General features: G+C 37.4%; 1 protein-coding gene across 5 annotated transcripts in view; it reads left to right on the top strand.

Moving 5' to 3' along the window:
* The window catches only part of Sin3A (SIN3 transcription regulator family member A), an 88,092-nt gene that overhangs the window by 27,165 nt on the left and 45,231 nt on the right, over positions 1-15,696 (top strand). For all 5 annotated transcript variants that reach the window (XM_069847586.1, XM_069847584.1, XM_069847588.1 and 2 more), the window contains exons 3-9: positions 3,739-3,887; positions 9,024-9,128; positions 9,214-9,543; positions 9,611-9,831; positions 11,520-11,931; positions 12,292-12,516; positions 12,608-12,937. In XM_069847586.1, coding sequence (XP_069703687.1) covers positions 3,739-3,887; positions 9,024-9,128; positions 9,214-9,543; positions 9,611-9,831; positions 11,520-11,931; positions 12,292-12,516; positions 12,608-12,937 — 1,772 coding nt within the window. The remainder of the gene's footprint in view (positions 1-3,738; positions 3,888-9,023; positions 9,129-9,213; positions 9,544-9,610; positions 9,832-11,519; positions 11,932-12,291; positions 12,517-12,607; positions 12,938-15,696) is intronic.

Raw genomic sequence — 15,696 nt, 5'->3', positions numbered from 1 at the left:
TATGGAATGGTTTTGGATCTTATTAGGGATTGAATGAAGCCTAATTGGACAGACTTGTGCAATAATAGACCAACCGACAATTTGAAAAAAAAAAATTAGATATTTGCACAAATCTGTTGATGGCAGGCTAATTTTACTCGAAAAAAAATCAAGAATGCGATATCTGAGTTTTGCTGCTATTTATAGGCAAAAATTCATTTATTTTCCTTTGAAATATTAATTCAACTGCTGATCTCTTGTTAAAAATTGGTTAGCCTTTTTTGGTATTATTTGTGATATTTTTTGTAATAGTATGAATGTTATAATACTTCTTGCATAAAATGTTTTACAAAAAAAAAAAAAAACATTTATTTCAATGGCCAATATCTTGAAATATGTTTTTGGTGCGTAAATCACTATTGCTAATCACTATCCAATTGTCACTAAGTAATAACTGTGCTTTCTAAATTTAGCTTCTACAGAATCTGTAAAATTGCAGGTAAATAATGAGACAGTACACAACTGCAATGTTTTTTGTTTCACCCGCATTCATTTTCGTTATTGTACATATTTTAGAAGAGAGTTATCAGCATGAAGCTGTGTTGTAATGGATAATGTGTCAGACCTCAGGCCAAAAGGTAGTACGTTCGAGTCCCACCATGGTAGTTGTTTTTTAATTCCAATACCTATTATTTTATTGATAAGCTCTGAATTCTTTCTTTTCTGAACCACCAGAATACATATTGTGGTAGCATTTATTATGCTTTTAGCAAGAGTCCGTACGTACACTGTACAGTATTAGCCATTGGTTCAGTACAGTTCGCTTGAGATTGTCAATTGTATTGAACTCCTATGGAGCTCAGTCAGTTATTTGTTAGAAACGTGCTGGTCTTTGGTTGCAAAGGTGACGAGTTAATGACCTTTTTGTGGTATTATTTTCATGCATTTTTGTCCATTTAGTGTTTAATTTATATGAAATTCGTAACTTGTTCAGAAGAATGAATATGCATTTCTCAAACTACATTCTTTCTTCACTTTTCTATACAATTATTGTCATTATTACGTACATTATAAAATAACTAGAGCAAACTTTTTAACCTTATAACACAAGTTTAAAGTTACATACCTTAAATTAAAAAAAAAAATATATATATGTATATATATATATATATATATATATATATCTGCTGAAGTTTAAATGTTCGATCTTATCCTTTGACAAACCATGTACAGTGTTTACCGATTGTGCCACAGAGACATGGCAGTATTGTATCCGACATATTTCCAAATGCACCGCTATGACACGTGCAAGTCCAATCAATGGCGTGCTGGCTCAAAAATATTTCTGGCTATTATCTGCAAGTTTGAACTTGCAGACTCCTGGTCCCCCATCTCAAAACACTTATGGCTGGTTCACAATAAACCGGAAACGGCAACGAGAACGGAAATAATGTTAAAATAAATGTATTTAAATGTGAGCGTTCACAATAGTTAATTGTGAATCCTCACATTTAAATACATTTTAACAATATTTTCGTTCTCGTTCTCGTTTCTGTTCCCGGTTTATTGTGAACCAGCCTTTACCTAGAATCCCTTCACAACCTCTTAAATTTCTTCGATTTCGGTATAAAGCAATGCATGAGACTTGTTCCCTGTCCCTCAAACCAGTCCTAAATTGGTGGCAAAGGCAGGAATCTAATGTGGGCCCATGTGGTCTGCAATCAGCGAATCTAACCACTGGACTGACACTGATTATTGTATAATACACTATCTACCAAAAAGTAATTGGGCACTGTTTTTTGCCCCTTTAGAACCTCGTGGTATCACCTCTTGTTGCTATAACAGCAGCCACCCCGTCAGGCAAGTTCTCCACTAGTTTGTGTAGGATATCCACTGGAATGCGTCGCCATTCCTCTTGCAATATGGCACTCAGTTGGACAATGGAAGTTGGCCGAATTTCCCGAAACCTCAATCGCCAGTCCAATTTGTCTCAAAGGTGCTCAATGGGATTGAGATCAGGACTCTGTGCAGGCCAGTCCAAACGGTGAACATTGTTGTCTGCATACCATTGCATAGTAGCCACTGAAACATGGCATCTAGCACGTAAAATCCTGGGTGCCCAATTACTTTTTGCTAGATAGTGTATAAAGATCCTAATAGATTGTTGCTCTTATTGCTAACAAACCATGAAATGTGTTCTATATACTCAGAAAAATTGTCGTCCTTCATTCATTCTGTGAACAGTCCCAAGCACATGCAATATTTGATTTTAATTTTTACAAGTGGCGAGAATAACTGTGTATACGGCAATGTAGCACTGCTCCTACTGGCTCGTGTTACGTAAATAAACATGTCCTCAAATATCATGAGGCTGAGTTCGACTCTTGATTCTTTGTATGCTCTGGTTATGCTGCTACATAATGTGGTTTTGAATTTGATTGATTGAAATGTCACTCAATATAAGAAAAAATGCTGTAATTAGGATTTTATGTGGAGACCAAAAGCCAACAGATATTCGCAAGCAAGCAAGCTTGTTAATATGTTACCGTTAAAACCCGAAATCTGTCAAAACTAGTTTAAACAAACAAAAGCATGAACAAAAAAACGTATATGCAAGGCCTACCAAAAGTCTAAACAAACCAAACCTAACCTGTTACTGATTCCAGACTTAAACACTCTTTCTTCTATCTATCTACATTTGTTTAAATTAGTTTTTACTAGTTGAAACTGGTTTTGACGAATTTCAGGTTTTAATGGTAACATACATACTAAACATTTTTCTTATAAGCAGATCTTAGTGTGGTGTTATTAGGATGCAAAAGAAACCCTTATATTCTATTGCAATTCTCAATATTGCTGCATCTGCATTGGATAAATCAATTATGGATCTGTTATCTCAGAAGAACTTCGTAAATATATTGTGGCAAAGCTCAGTCTCTGTACTGAATATTAGTATTATTGTAAAAGGTAAAAGGTAAAGGTATCCCCGTAACATGCCATGAAGGCATTTGGGGGGCATGGAGGTAGAGCCCCATGCTTTCCATGACCTCGGCACTAGAATGAGGTGGTGTGGTCAGCACCACGCTCTGACCGCTTTTACCCCCGGGAAAGACTCGGTACTCAATTTTATAGGAGGCTGAGTGAACCTCGGGGCTGTTCTGAAAGTTTTCTAAACATAAATATAAGGTTGGCATTTGAGCTGTTATTTGTGAATTGATAGATTTTATTATTACATGACTAATCAGTGGATGTCAGCTATATTCTCGAATCTCCTCCTGTAACCTTTGTCACATTCCACCCATTTGATAACTTGAAAGAACAGAACATCTTCGCTTCTGTTGAAAATATGAAAACTGAAATACGAAATTCATTTGCCAACTTAAACCGAGAAGGGATTTTGTAACTGATGTGACAATTTTTTAATATGTTAGAGGTTATACGGAGAAATAGTAGTAGCATAATTTTTGTGTGTTTTTCCTGAATAAGTTCTTTTTCCTTCCTACCTTCCTTCTTTCCTTCCTACCTTCCTTCTTTCCTTCCCTCTCTCCCCCTTAAGTGTATCTTACTTTTGAAACTGTATTCCAACAACAGAAAAGAGATTAAATAAGGAATAACATTTCCAAAAATTTGGTTTTATATATGACATGAGATAACTGACGATTTATGAAAAATTTAGTCCAAGCAGATTGTGTGTATGAATCTGAGCCATGAATGAAGCACTGTTTTTGAGCTGAATTAGAAATTGTGCACTGTTCACAGGTTCTAGTGTGGTACAAACCACATTCTCTCCATTGAAGGGAACATCTGGTGGAGGAGACAGAGAAGTGATGCCAGGTAGTGTGCAGTTCCCTGTGCAGCCAACTTACAGTGCAGCTATGCCTGGTGCCACTACCACAGCCACAGTTAAGGTAGTAATCGTAATGAAATCAGCATACTTTATAGATAGAAATACTGACACTTAATAATTGTTGCAAGATATATATATTTTCTTAAGTCTTTTACTTTTGTTGCATTCCAAACTGACTAAATAGATTGTTCTAGTATCTGTCTTATTTCTTAAAAGAAATGTTCTGTACAGAGCATCAATTTTCATCATATATTGGTTATGAAGCTCTTCTTCCCCTCTCTGAACAGTGGAGATAGTTTAAGTTGTCACACTGTGAAGAATGGAATGATTTTCTTCAATGTTATGGAAGGAATTGCTGTTTTACTACACATCACTGACAATATTGAGTGTTGTCGTGTTATTGCCTATTAGATAAAGGAACATAGGTAGAAACGGAGTGGAGAAGAAATAAGTTTCCAATTCGTGGTAAAAAGTAACTGGTCCATACAGATATTTTATTATATTCTGCTTCTGTGGAATGTCACAGTTGGCAGTAAGGGTAAAGAGGGATAGGAAGATTGTATTACTTTTTAGTATCAAGATAAGCAATTTGAAATTTAAATCACTCACTGGCAGATATACAATGTAACATCTGTACTATACAGTATGCCTCTTCTGTAACATGTTAAGTGTGTAAATATGAATTTTAGTGAAAGGTAGTGTAATAATAATAATAACAATAATTTATCGTAGGGATTCGTAACAAGATGTTTTTTACGGTGATGGGTTGTTAGCCCTTCGCCCAACCCCCAAGCTGGAGGACCACCGCTTATCGGCTGTCCACGACTGCTTATTCAATATATTCGCTGCTACCCTCCATATCTGGAGGCCGTCTCCTCTATCCGCAACCTGAGGACGTGCCATGCCTTACAGTAACAAATATAAATGACACTCGGGAGGAAATTAAACGCAGAATAAATATGGGAAATGCGTGTTATTATTCGGTTGAGAAGCTCTTATCATCCATTCTGCTGTCCAAAAATCTGAAAGTTAGAATTTATAAAACAGTTACATTACCGGTTCTTCTGTATGGTTGTGAAACTTGGACTCTCATTTTCAGAGAGGAACAGAGATTAAGTGTGTTTGAGAATAAGGTGCTTAGGAAAATTTTTGGGGCTAAGCGGGATGAAGTTACAGGAGAATGGAGAAAGTTACACCACGCAGAACTGCATGCATTATATTCTTCACCTGACATAATTAGGAACATTAAATCCAGACTTTTGAGATGGGCAGGGCATGTAGCATGTATGGGCGAATCCAGAAATGCATATAGGGTGTTAGTTGGGAGACCGGAGGGAAAAATACCTTTATGGAGGCCGAGACGTAGATAGGAGGATAATATTAAAATGGATTTGAGGGAGGTGGCATATGATGATAGAGACTGGATTAATCTTGCACAGATTAGGGACCGATGGCGGGCTTATGTGAGGCGGCAGTGAACCTTCGGGTTACTTAAAAGCCATTTGTAAGTAAGTAACAATAATTTAATTGATTTATACTGTGTTTTATATAATATATGTTTCTGTTAAAAACCCGAAATCTGTCAAAACCAGTTTCAACGAGGAAAGACTAGTTTTAAAAGTAAAGATAGGTAGAAAGCGAGTTTTTGTAAGACCTAGAATCGACAGGTTAGGTTTGATTTGTTTAGGCTTCTGCCAAACAAACACCTAAACAAATCAAACCTAACCTGTCATTGATTCTAGAACTTATGAAAACTCGCTTGCTGTCTACCTACATTTGCTTGAACTAGTTTTTACTAGTTGAAACTTGTTTTGACGGATTTCGGGTTTTAACGGTAACATATAATATTATATTATAATCTGTATCCTCCTGAGAGTATAGTGTATTATACTATACTATACTTCACACATGATTATGATATAAGATAATATAATAATAATAATCATCATCATCATATCCCTCACGTATTAGACCCTGCAGGATCTGTTACGGTCTCATGCCAGTGCTTGCGTGGTCTTCCCAATTTCCTCTTTCCTCTTGGTACATAAGTAAGAATCTGTTTAGGCCATCATGTGCGATCCATCCTTTCGACATGTTTTTTCCACTGAAGTCGATATTGTTGAACAAAATTAACTATAGGATCCATTTTTAGTTCCTGCAATATGTCCACATTTTTACGGTGTTCCAGCAAAGAGCATCCCGCTGTTCGTCGCATGAACCTCATTTCAGCTGTCGTCAGCCTTTGCTCATCAGCTTTTCTGATTGTCCATGCCTCGCTACCATGAGGACCGGTCGAGCTAGTGTTTTATGATATTATAATAATAATAATAATAATAATGATTGTTATACATTATGTCAGACAAACAGTTATGAAGTAGAACTATTATTTGAATAAATGCATATTAAGTCACATCAATACTTAATTTCAAGTTTCATAAAAATCACTGTTTGTACTTCACCATATGTAGGTATAAAGGTGTATCACAAGAGGAGAAAATAAATTTTTCGCCAAGACTGTTGTATTTTGGAATATGATTTCATGAAGATTATGATTTTGTACAGTGTTCATATTAAAAAAGGCCTTAGTGACTTGGATGCTACATCATTTCTTCTTGCTTGTGTGTTATTACACAACATTGCTCAGAAAGAAGGGGAAGATGAACCACCGCCTAAACAAATACTATCTTAGTAGCTTACGAAGTATATGTGCCAGCCTTTGTTAATGGTAACCCACCAACCACAGTGAGAATCTCACTTGTTGAAGACTATTTTTCTGTGATGTGAAATAATATGTTACATAGAAAGAAATTATGGTGCCACCCATATACCATAAAATAGCTAAAAATATATATTTCTTGTCCCCCCACCTAACATCCTTCATATAGTCGCCCCCCCCCCTTTTTTATTGTTCATTTTCCTCTGCATTTCAAGTGAGATTTTGTGTTGGTTCGTCAATGCCAGAGATATGAAGAGAAATTTAACTTTGACAGGAGTAGAAATAAGTCAATACGTAATAATGTCCATGGAGCAACATTATTTCCTTTCTTATGAACTGTCCATTTTATTTGAAGTAAATCACAGTTCTGTGTTATTGATTTCAAATAAAGGCATGAATTATTTTAAAAAATCACAGTTCATATGTATTATTCCTATGTAAAATGATCTGTACATATTGAAGAAAATTGTTCCTGTGGAATAGATAGCACGCTCAAAACTATTTATACAGTATCAAAGATGTAAAACATGTATTTCTGTGAAAATCTTGAAAAAAAAATGTAATATATATATATATATATATATATATATATATATATCACAATATTTTTCTCTCTCTACTTTGTAAGAGAAAGTGAAAATGGTCCAGGACAGTGGTCATTAAACATGATTCAAAACATGAGGCTTAACACATCAACCATGTCTCATATTACTTAAATCATAGTGGTACAGTTTTTATCAGTCTTTGCTACCTGCAAAAACAAGACTTGTTCTCACAAGTCATACAGAATGCACTAATCTGCTCGATACATCAGTCAGAACTAGTGAAAACCACACTTTAACACATACAGACATTATACCTTCATTCATTTCAGACTGGGTCAGTGTTGACAGGTAAATTTCTTACTGAGCGAAAGAAGACACTATTGTAGTGAAACTGAATGTTTCTTGAAGCTAAGTCCTCAGATAACGAATTTTAAAACACAATATCCATATGCCTGTCTTCACTTGTCCATATCAATATAGATTGCATAATGGAACATCTGCATTTTCATGTAAGTATTTGTGTTCATTTTAGTATGGAAACTTGCTATATTACAGGACTATACTTTTAAGCACTGCATTACACCATTGTTCCATGAATTCAATGTACCAGTGCTAAAAGAATTTGTACACTTGTACGTTCTTGCAATGAACAGGAAATTTCCATTGATGCTTGGGAAAGTTAAACTACAATAATTAGTGAGTGCAGTTGTGATCTTTATAGTATTGATTGTTCCAAAATATAATAGGAACTGTGTTGAACATGGAATTGGATGCTGGAAGTCCAAAGTTTGATGTCAAATGTAAAATGAGAATTTAATTTATAAGTATCTTGACTTCATTACAGAGGCTACAATTACATATCTAGCAAGTTAGCTTGCAAATAAACAAGCATATATTTAATATGCTGCACCATAAATGACTAGGAAATAAATTACTCACTATTTTATTTGGGGTTTCAGAAATTCTCTTTGTTGTTTAATATTTTATTCACATGGTAGAATGCAGTCCTGAATATTCAGGATGTGCAGGAATCCCAAATACATACAATACAAATTAACAAAACCATATATAATATATATATATATATAAAGGGCGGCCGGGTAGCTCAGTTGGTAGAGCAGCTGGCTACGGACTGGAAGGTCCGGGGTTCGATCTCAGGTGGTGACAGGATTTTTTCTCGTTGCCAAACTTTCAGAACGGCCCCGAGGTTCACTCAGCCTCCTATAAAATTGAGTACCAGGTCTTTCCCGGGGGTAAAAGGCAGTCAGAGCATGGTGCTGACCACACCACCTCATTCTAGTGCCGAGGTCATGGAAAGCATGGGGCTCTACCTCCATGCCCCCCCAAGTGCCTTCATGGCATGTTACGGGGATACCTTTACCTTTTTATATATATATATATAGACACACACACACAGAAATTGCTGTATGTACAAATGGGTAAAAAAATATTAATGACATTTTATGTATAATCCAAACACAGTCAAGATTATTTAATGTAATGAAATAAATAGTATGATGTGATCATAAAAATATAAAGAAGTAAGGTACAAATAGTTGCAGAAATTGTCAAATGTTATAAGTGTCCAACTGTACCAAGACACATTTTGTGTGGGAAGTGAATCAAAGATTTTGAAAAGCACATTGTAAGTGTATAAATTATTCTGAAGAAGAAGAAGAAAAGAATCCTTTGTATAGAGTCTTCATTTCTAGTATTGCCGAATTATTATTGTTGGGAAATGTGGGAGGTATGAGGCACCTAGATATAATTCTCTGCCCAATATGGGTTGTGGAACAAATGCTGGTGCAATAACAAAATGTAAGCTGCAGTTGTTCTGCTTGTTAGCATGAGACAGCAGATTGTATCAGCTGGCAACAAATAATTTCCACATTCTTGTTGTGTAAATGACATGTTTCTTTTTTTTTTTCTTTTGCAGACCCCCAGCAGTGGGCTCCAGGGAGGTGCTCCCAGTCTGCAGTCACAGGCACATCAACAGCACAATTTGCATCAGGCACAAGCACACCAGAATTTGCGCCACAAGGTCAGATCTTGCATGGCCATTTCTTGGAAGATGGTCTACCCCTTCACTTTCTGTGTGTTTGCAATGTAAATGGTTACTGTTGCAGGTGCATAGCGTTGGAGGGGCAGCAGCTCCCTCTGCATCCTCCATGTCAGTGTCAGCCAGTCCGGCTGGTACCGGGCCACAGCAATTTCAAAGACTCAAGGTGGAGGACGCTCTCTCATACCTGGACCAGGTGAAGTACAAGTTTGGCAACCAACCTCAGGTGTATAATGATTTCTTGGACATCATGAAGGAATTCAAGAGCCAGAGCATTGATACACCAGGAGTGATACAGCGGGTGTCAAACCTGTTCAAGGGTCACCCAGAGCTCATTGTTGGCTTCAATACGTTCCTGCCTCCAGGTTACAAGATAGAAGTGCAGGCCAATGACCAGGTACCTTGCTATACCTCTCAATTATTAATAGGTCAACTGAGCAAGACTGTGTGCTAATCGTGAGCAGGGCTATGCATTTCAGGTGTCGGTGTCCATGCCCAGCCCCACGGCTGCGACAAGCACGATGGTGCACACTCCAGGCTCTATGGCACCTCACCACTCAGTGATCCCAACCACACTGGGCTCACCAGTTGGCTCCACCCAAGTTAGCAATGCTGTTGGTTCCATTTCTGGAGGGCCAGCCTCTGCAACTTCGGGGAAGCCATCAGCCCTCCAGTCACTGCACAGGTAAATTATGTTCATTATAGCAACTTCTGCACTATTATATAGCTTGCCAACTTCCATTGAGGTTGGCAGGTGAGCCATAGTGCTATAGCATTGCAGCTATGTTCACTGATTGCATACCGGAATATGCTGCTACACATACAGTAGTAACTGTAGCCATAGGTCTTCTTTTATGAAGTTATATTTCATGTTTGTGTTCTGTGTGGTTTTTATAAATGCAGTGTATCCATTTCACCATTTAATTCTGGTTAGATCATCTAGTTTTCTATATTAGATAGCCTACTTGGATTAATTCTGACAAGTTGAAAGGGAATGTTAGAACAGATTTTTTTTATTATTCTCTTATCCTGTGCTGTAATTTCACATCCATTTCATTGATCATTCACTCTTGGTACAATGTATGCCATTCTTAATGTGCACTGCAGAAAAAATAATAACATATTTGATAAGTTATTCTATAGGAATAGATGTTAGAAGTTTATCCTAGTTAATTCCTTTGTGTAAAATACAGGGTGAACCAGCCATATCTAGACTCCTAACTGCACTCACAGCGGCTGATTCATACGTAATGACTCTACCATATGCGGAGGATTCATTCTGTTTTTCTGCAGTTTTACTTACCGAATTTAATTCATGTTCGAAATGACGTCCTTGTGATATCTGGCAGGCTGCACATCTCCTGAAGACATGTCCAACTTGCCGCAGTTTGTTCTCTGAAATGGCTCGAATTTATGTCATCTAGCTGTTCGTGAAAACGATGTGAATTTTCACTGTCCCAGTAGTTTTGAGTGTCCACGTAACTACTGAGGTGGAACCATGCTTCGTCGCTATAAAAAAAATTAAGATGGGGTCAAGTAGTCCATCATACACTGACTGTTGGAACCACATGCAAAACCTAAATCTGCTCTAATAATCAGGTTCCATTAAACTCTGAACTACATGAATTTTGTAAGGTTTTAATTTTAATTGTTTCATACCTCTTATCACTGAAGACTGTAACACCCTTCCCTGCTGAGCGACACGACAGGATGATGATGTAGGACTCCTCTCTAGTCGATGGCCAGTTTCATATAACATCTCCTCAATGTTCGTTTCTTATTCAATACTGCTCCAGTTATATGAAATTACTTCACTAAACTGTAAATCATTGCTTTAAAAGGTTCTTGCGAATCAGGGAACTGTTACAACTTTTCTCCATGATTCATATTTCACTTGCCGTTGTTCAAGGCTGTATTCATAATGGACACACTACTGCACTATAAATGTATGGTATACAGCTGCAACCTCACGGTGTGAACGTCTTTACATAACTAAACACGAAATGTATGTAGGCAAGAGGTCTGATCACTGTGATAGCGAAGCAGTTACAACGCATACAACATTCTGCTGATGCCGGTCTAGCCCTGGCTGACACTCTGTATTATAAAGTGTTAAGGTTACAAAAGTATAGGTAAAATTTCATTTAAACTATAAATCATTTTGCTGTGCGTTAAAAGAAAGTAATTACTTTAGATTTTTAAAAATGTCATTGTTGCAAGTCTTTGTTCATGATGCAGTTTGTCAGTACAGTAAATGCCAGATTCTGTTGTCCGTTTGTTTTTTCTTCACATGAGCAATTATGTTCCATAACACTTCAACAATACTAGTATCTGTATTTGGCTGTAGGCTTTAATTACAATGTTACTTTGCAGTGGTTCTGGCAGCCATCATACAGGTTCAGGACTGGGTGGCACAACAGGTTCCTCTCACCACGTGGTTTCCTCGCACCATCACACGTCCTCTGTCCCATCAGGGACATCTCCGTCCCAAGGATCTGGAACAGGGCCTCCATCTACAGTATCAGGCGGACAGCAGCATCATGGGTATACAGCCACTCCCAACAACTCAGCCATCCATCATAACAACAGCCACCATGGACATGGACATCATGGGCATGGTCCAGTGACGCAGGCACAAGCAATGTCGCAAGCACAGGCAGCCCACCAAGCTGTGTCCCAGGCCCTGAGTCATGCTGAGTCAGGGACAGGCAGCACCATCCACCCCACACCACAGAGCCAGCCTGTCGAGTTCAACCATGCCATTAACTACGTTAATAAGATTAAGGTGACCAAATATCCACATTGCAAATGTGTTCGAGAACAGGATACGCTCTGTACCTACCAACCAAACACATGAATTCAGAAAATTCAGTTGAGTTGTGTTAGGTGCTATCAGTGAACAATGGCCTCCTCATTGCTCTTCATTTTCATTAACATCTTGCTGTTTGTGAAATGAACAAAGTAATTCCTCCTAATATATAATTAGTCTTCTGAGTCCTTGTTGAAAATTACATGGAAGGTAAAATCCAACTTCCACCAAAATCACAAAGATATTATACTGTATGTTACTCATGTTGCTTGAAAGCAAAAGACAATCGTACATGAAGAGGGTCTTACATTGATTTAATGGTGATGTTTGTTGTAGAACCGATTCCAGGGTCAGCCTGACAAGTATAAGCGTTTCCTCGAAATCTTGCATACATACCAGAAGGAGCAAAGGAACCTGAAAGAAGGACTAAGTACCCCTGGCAAGCACTTGACGGAAGCAGAAGTATATTCCCAAGTAGCCAAATTATTTGAAAATCAAGAAGACTTACTGGCAGAGTTTGGTCAATTTCTTCCAGATGCCACCAGTCATCAGGCAGCATTGGTGAGTTGCATGTGTGTGCTGGTAGTGTGGGGAGCACAGTATACTTGGAAATGAAAGAAACTACCTCTTATATTGTGTTGTTTGTGTGTAGAGTAACAAGGGCGCTAGCAACGACCACTCATCCATTGCTAAGAAGCCCTCTAGCAGCCTGAAACCTGGTTACAACAACTCGTGTAGTGGTGGTGCCAGCAGTGGTGGCAATCTGTCTAGTGGACTGTCAGATAGGACTGGATTGGGAAAATTTGGTCACACGGGTCACAGCAGTAGTGGCCAGGTGAAACGTTCTCCCTCTTTTTCCACTTCAACTCCTGCATCACATGGGCCACCCACTAAGAAGCACAAAATGGCATCTCTTCGTGATGTATCACTTGCAGAGGCTGGGAAATATGGGAGTCTCAATGACTATGCCTTCTTTGACAAGGTAAGTTACAATAGCAGTAGAACTAAATATGACAGTTTTATCTCTGAGAACCTTATCCTTAGTTTCCCATTGTATCTATTCCTTTAATATTAGAAGAATGCAGTTAAACATCCTTGACACCTTAATCTGTTTGATAAGTGTAGGGCCTACACTGTTTCGTTGGTGATATACACAGTTTCAGGTTATGACACCAAATTGATATATCACTTTCATAGTCAGTTTCTTCGTCTTTAGTCTACTCAAATCCTGTCTGTTTTGAAGGATATAATGTCCATATGTAAGCCAATTGTAATCTCGAACTCTTTATCACCTCTTGACAGTGATGATGTGTTGAGAGGACCTTTCACTCATATAGTATGTACTATGTACAGCTGTCAAAAAAAAGAAAGTGACCACACTTGTGAACAGCGAATATATTCTAGTCCACTTCGGGTTACAGTTATGTTACATGATGCTTGCACTTGTAGAATCACACTTGAAGCAGTTTCAGAACTATTGTGTTAAGCAGCAGTCATTCGATACCTGCATCTTGTAGAGCAGTGGTAGAGTGGTGGCTTAGTGATTTTAAGTGTGTGAGTTCAAGTTATTTTACTTTGTTATTGTTGTTAGCAATATAAATAATATTCTGTTATCGTTCTTTAGCGATATAAAAATATTCAAGTTATCATTTATTACCTAATGATTTACAAATGTTCCACAACATTCCCAGACACAAACTTTCTTGACGAGTGCCAGGACAGGCCATATTGTCACTCAGAAGTATCTTCACCGCTTTAATCTTGTTGACTCTAGTAGTTGTTGCTAGTGCAACAATAACAAAGAAGATTTGGAACATATCCTCTTAAACTGCCTTGTCACAAGCATTCATAGAACTAATGTAAAATCTGCAATCCCTGAAACTTCGACAATTCTCTCCATTACATATTGATTACACCTCATCTTTGGAATGTGGCTGCTGAAATATACAACAAGCATCGTGCTTTTTACCCATCATTTGTAAGAAGAGGAAATTCATAGTGAAACATACTAGAACACGTGTTTTCAGCAAATGGCTGGATGCACTACAAAGATTGAAGTTATAATTTATATTCTGTTATTGTTATTTAGCGATCTAAATAATATTCAAGTTATCATATTCTGTTACCGTTCTTTAACGATATAATTAATATTCAAGTTATCATATTCTGTTATCATTCTTTAGCAATATGAATAATATTAAATTTATTTATATTGTTATCATTCTTTAGTGGTACAAATAATATAAATTAGGTTTGGAACGATACAGCTGCATAATACTAGTGTTAGTTTTTTCTTCTTATATTATTACAATATACTACTCTGTAACGGCAGCTGGGTAGCTCAGTTGACAGAGCAGCTGGCTACGGACTGGAAGGTCAGGGGTTCGATCCCAGGTGGTGACAGAATTTTTTCTCGTTGCCAAACTTTCAGAACGGCCCTGAGGTTCACTCAGCCTCCTATAAAATTGAATACTGGGTCTTTCCCGGGGGTAAAAGGCGGTCAGAGCGTGGTGCTGACCACACCACCTCATTCTAGTGCCGAGGTCATGGAAAGCATGGGGCTCTACCTCCATGCCCCTCAAGTGCCTTCATGGCATGTTACAGGGATACAAAAAAAAAAAACTACTCTAACACAATAAAATGAAAAGGAGTGACTAGGATTTGAACCTGAAATGTTGACATCTAAATTTCGACTGTCCTATGGCAGCACAAATAGAGAAGCATATGCGGAAAAATTGGTCCAATTTCCCTCCAAGACATCCTGATGATTTGTGGAAACTCGTCCAGGATGCCTGGGTTGCTGAGGCTGAGAAAAGTTGCTATTTGAAAAGACTAGCCGATTCCATGCCCACTCGACTGCAACATGTAATCGAGATGAGAGGAAGATGGACAAGTAATTGAGATGAGAGGAAGATGGACTAAATATTGAATCGTGGCTTTTTGTTTTGATTTTTTAATTTTTAATTGTTTGAATTTTCTAAGGCAGACGCCAGTAAGTTTGTTTTGTTTATGCCACAAAAGATATTTTTGTTGAGAATAAAATCTTTCTTTCTTTTCATTTGCAGCCATAATGTCATAATAAATAATGATGAAGTCATGGTATAATATATTCATGAAGCTGATGTTAATTATTAAAGAAGTCATAAAAGAGACAGGAGCAATTATTTCTCTCTCTCTCTCTCTTAAAAACAAAAAAAGAAACATAAAAAGCACTAGGTTGTGTTCGAACGTACAGTGAATACTAACTAGTATGCTACCACTACGCTACAGTAGCAACATGCAGAGAACACTTAAAAAAGCACTGATTCAATATGAAAAACTTATCAGATTACCAGGAAACAATTGGCATTCATACAGTCCTCTGTAGATTGAAAACTCAAAGTTTCATATCCATGGTTCAAGAATTAAAGCAGAAAATCAATATCCCGAATTTAAAAGAAAACTTACAAATTAAACCAAACCCTTTAACTCTATTAAATATAGAATATAATCTAAATTTAACAGAAGAAATACTGAAATCAGAAGTAAGCACTGAAATAATGAAAAAATTGTCTTTAGAGACAATTAATATTAGGTGCCCTCCACAAAACTGGCTTCATTTATACACAGACGGATCCTTGATCTCCAGAGAACAAGGTGCCGGTGCAGGTGTTAAGTGCTCTCTTTTCTCACTTTATAGATCTCTTGGATATGGAACAACAAGTTTTGATGGAGAAATCGTTGCAATAAGTGAAAGTCTGA

The sequence above is a fragment of the Periplaneta americana genome, chromosome 15 (genome assembly GCF_040183065.1).
Source record: "Periplaneta americana isolate PAMFEO1 chromosome 15, P.americana_PAMFEO1_priV1, whole genome shotgun sequence".
In the NCBI taxonomy this organism is placed as follows: domain Eukaryota; kingdom Metazoa; phylum Arthropoda; class Insecta; order Blattodea; family Blattidae; genus Periplaneta; species Periplaneta americana.
This window is presented reverse-complemented; position numbering and strand designations above follow the sequence as displayed.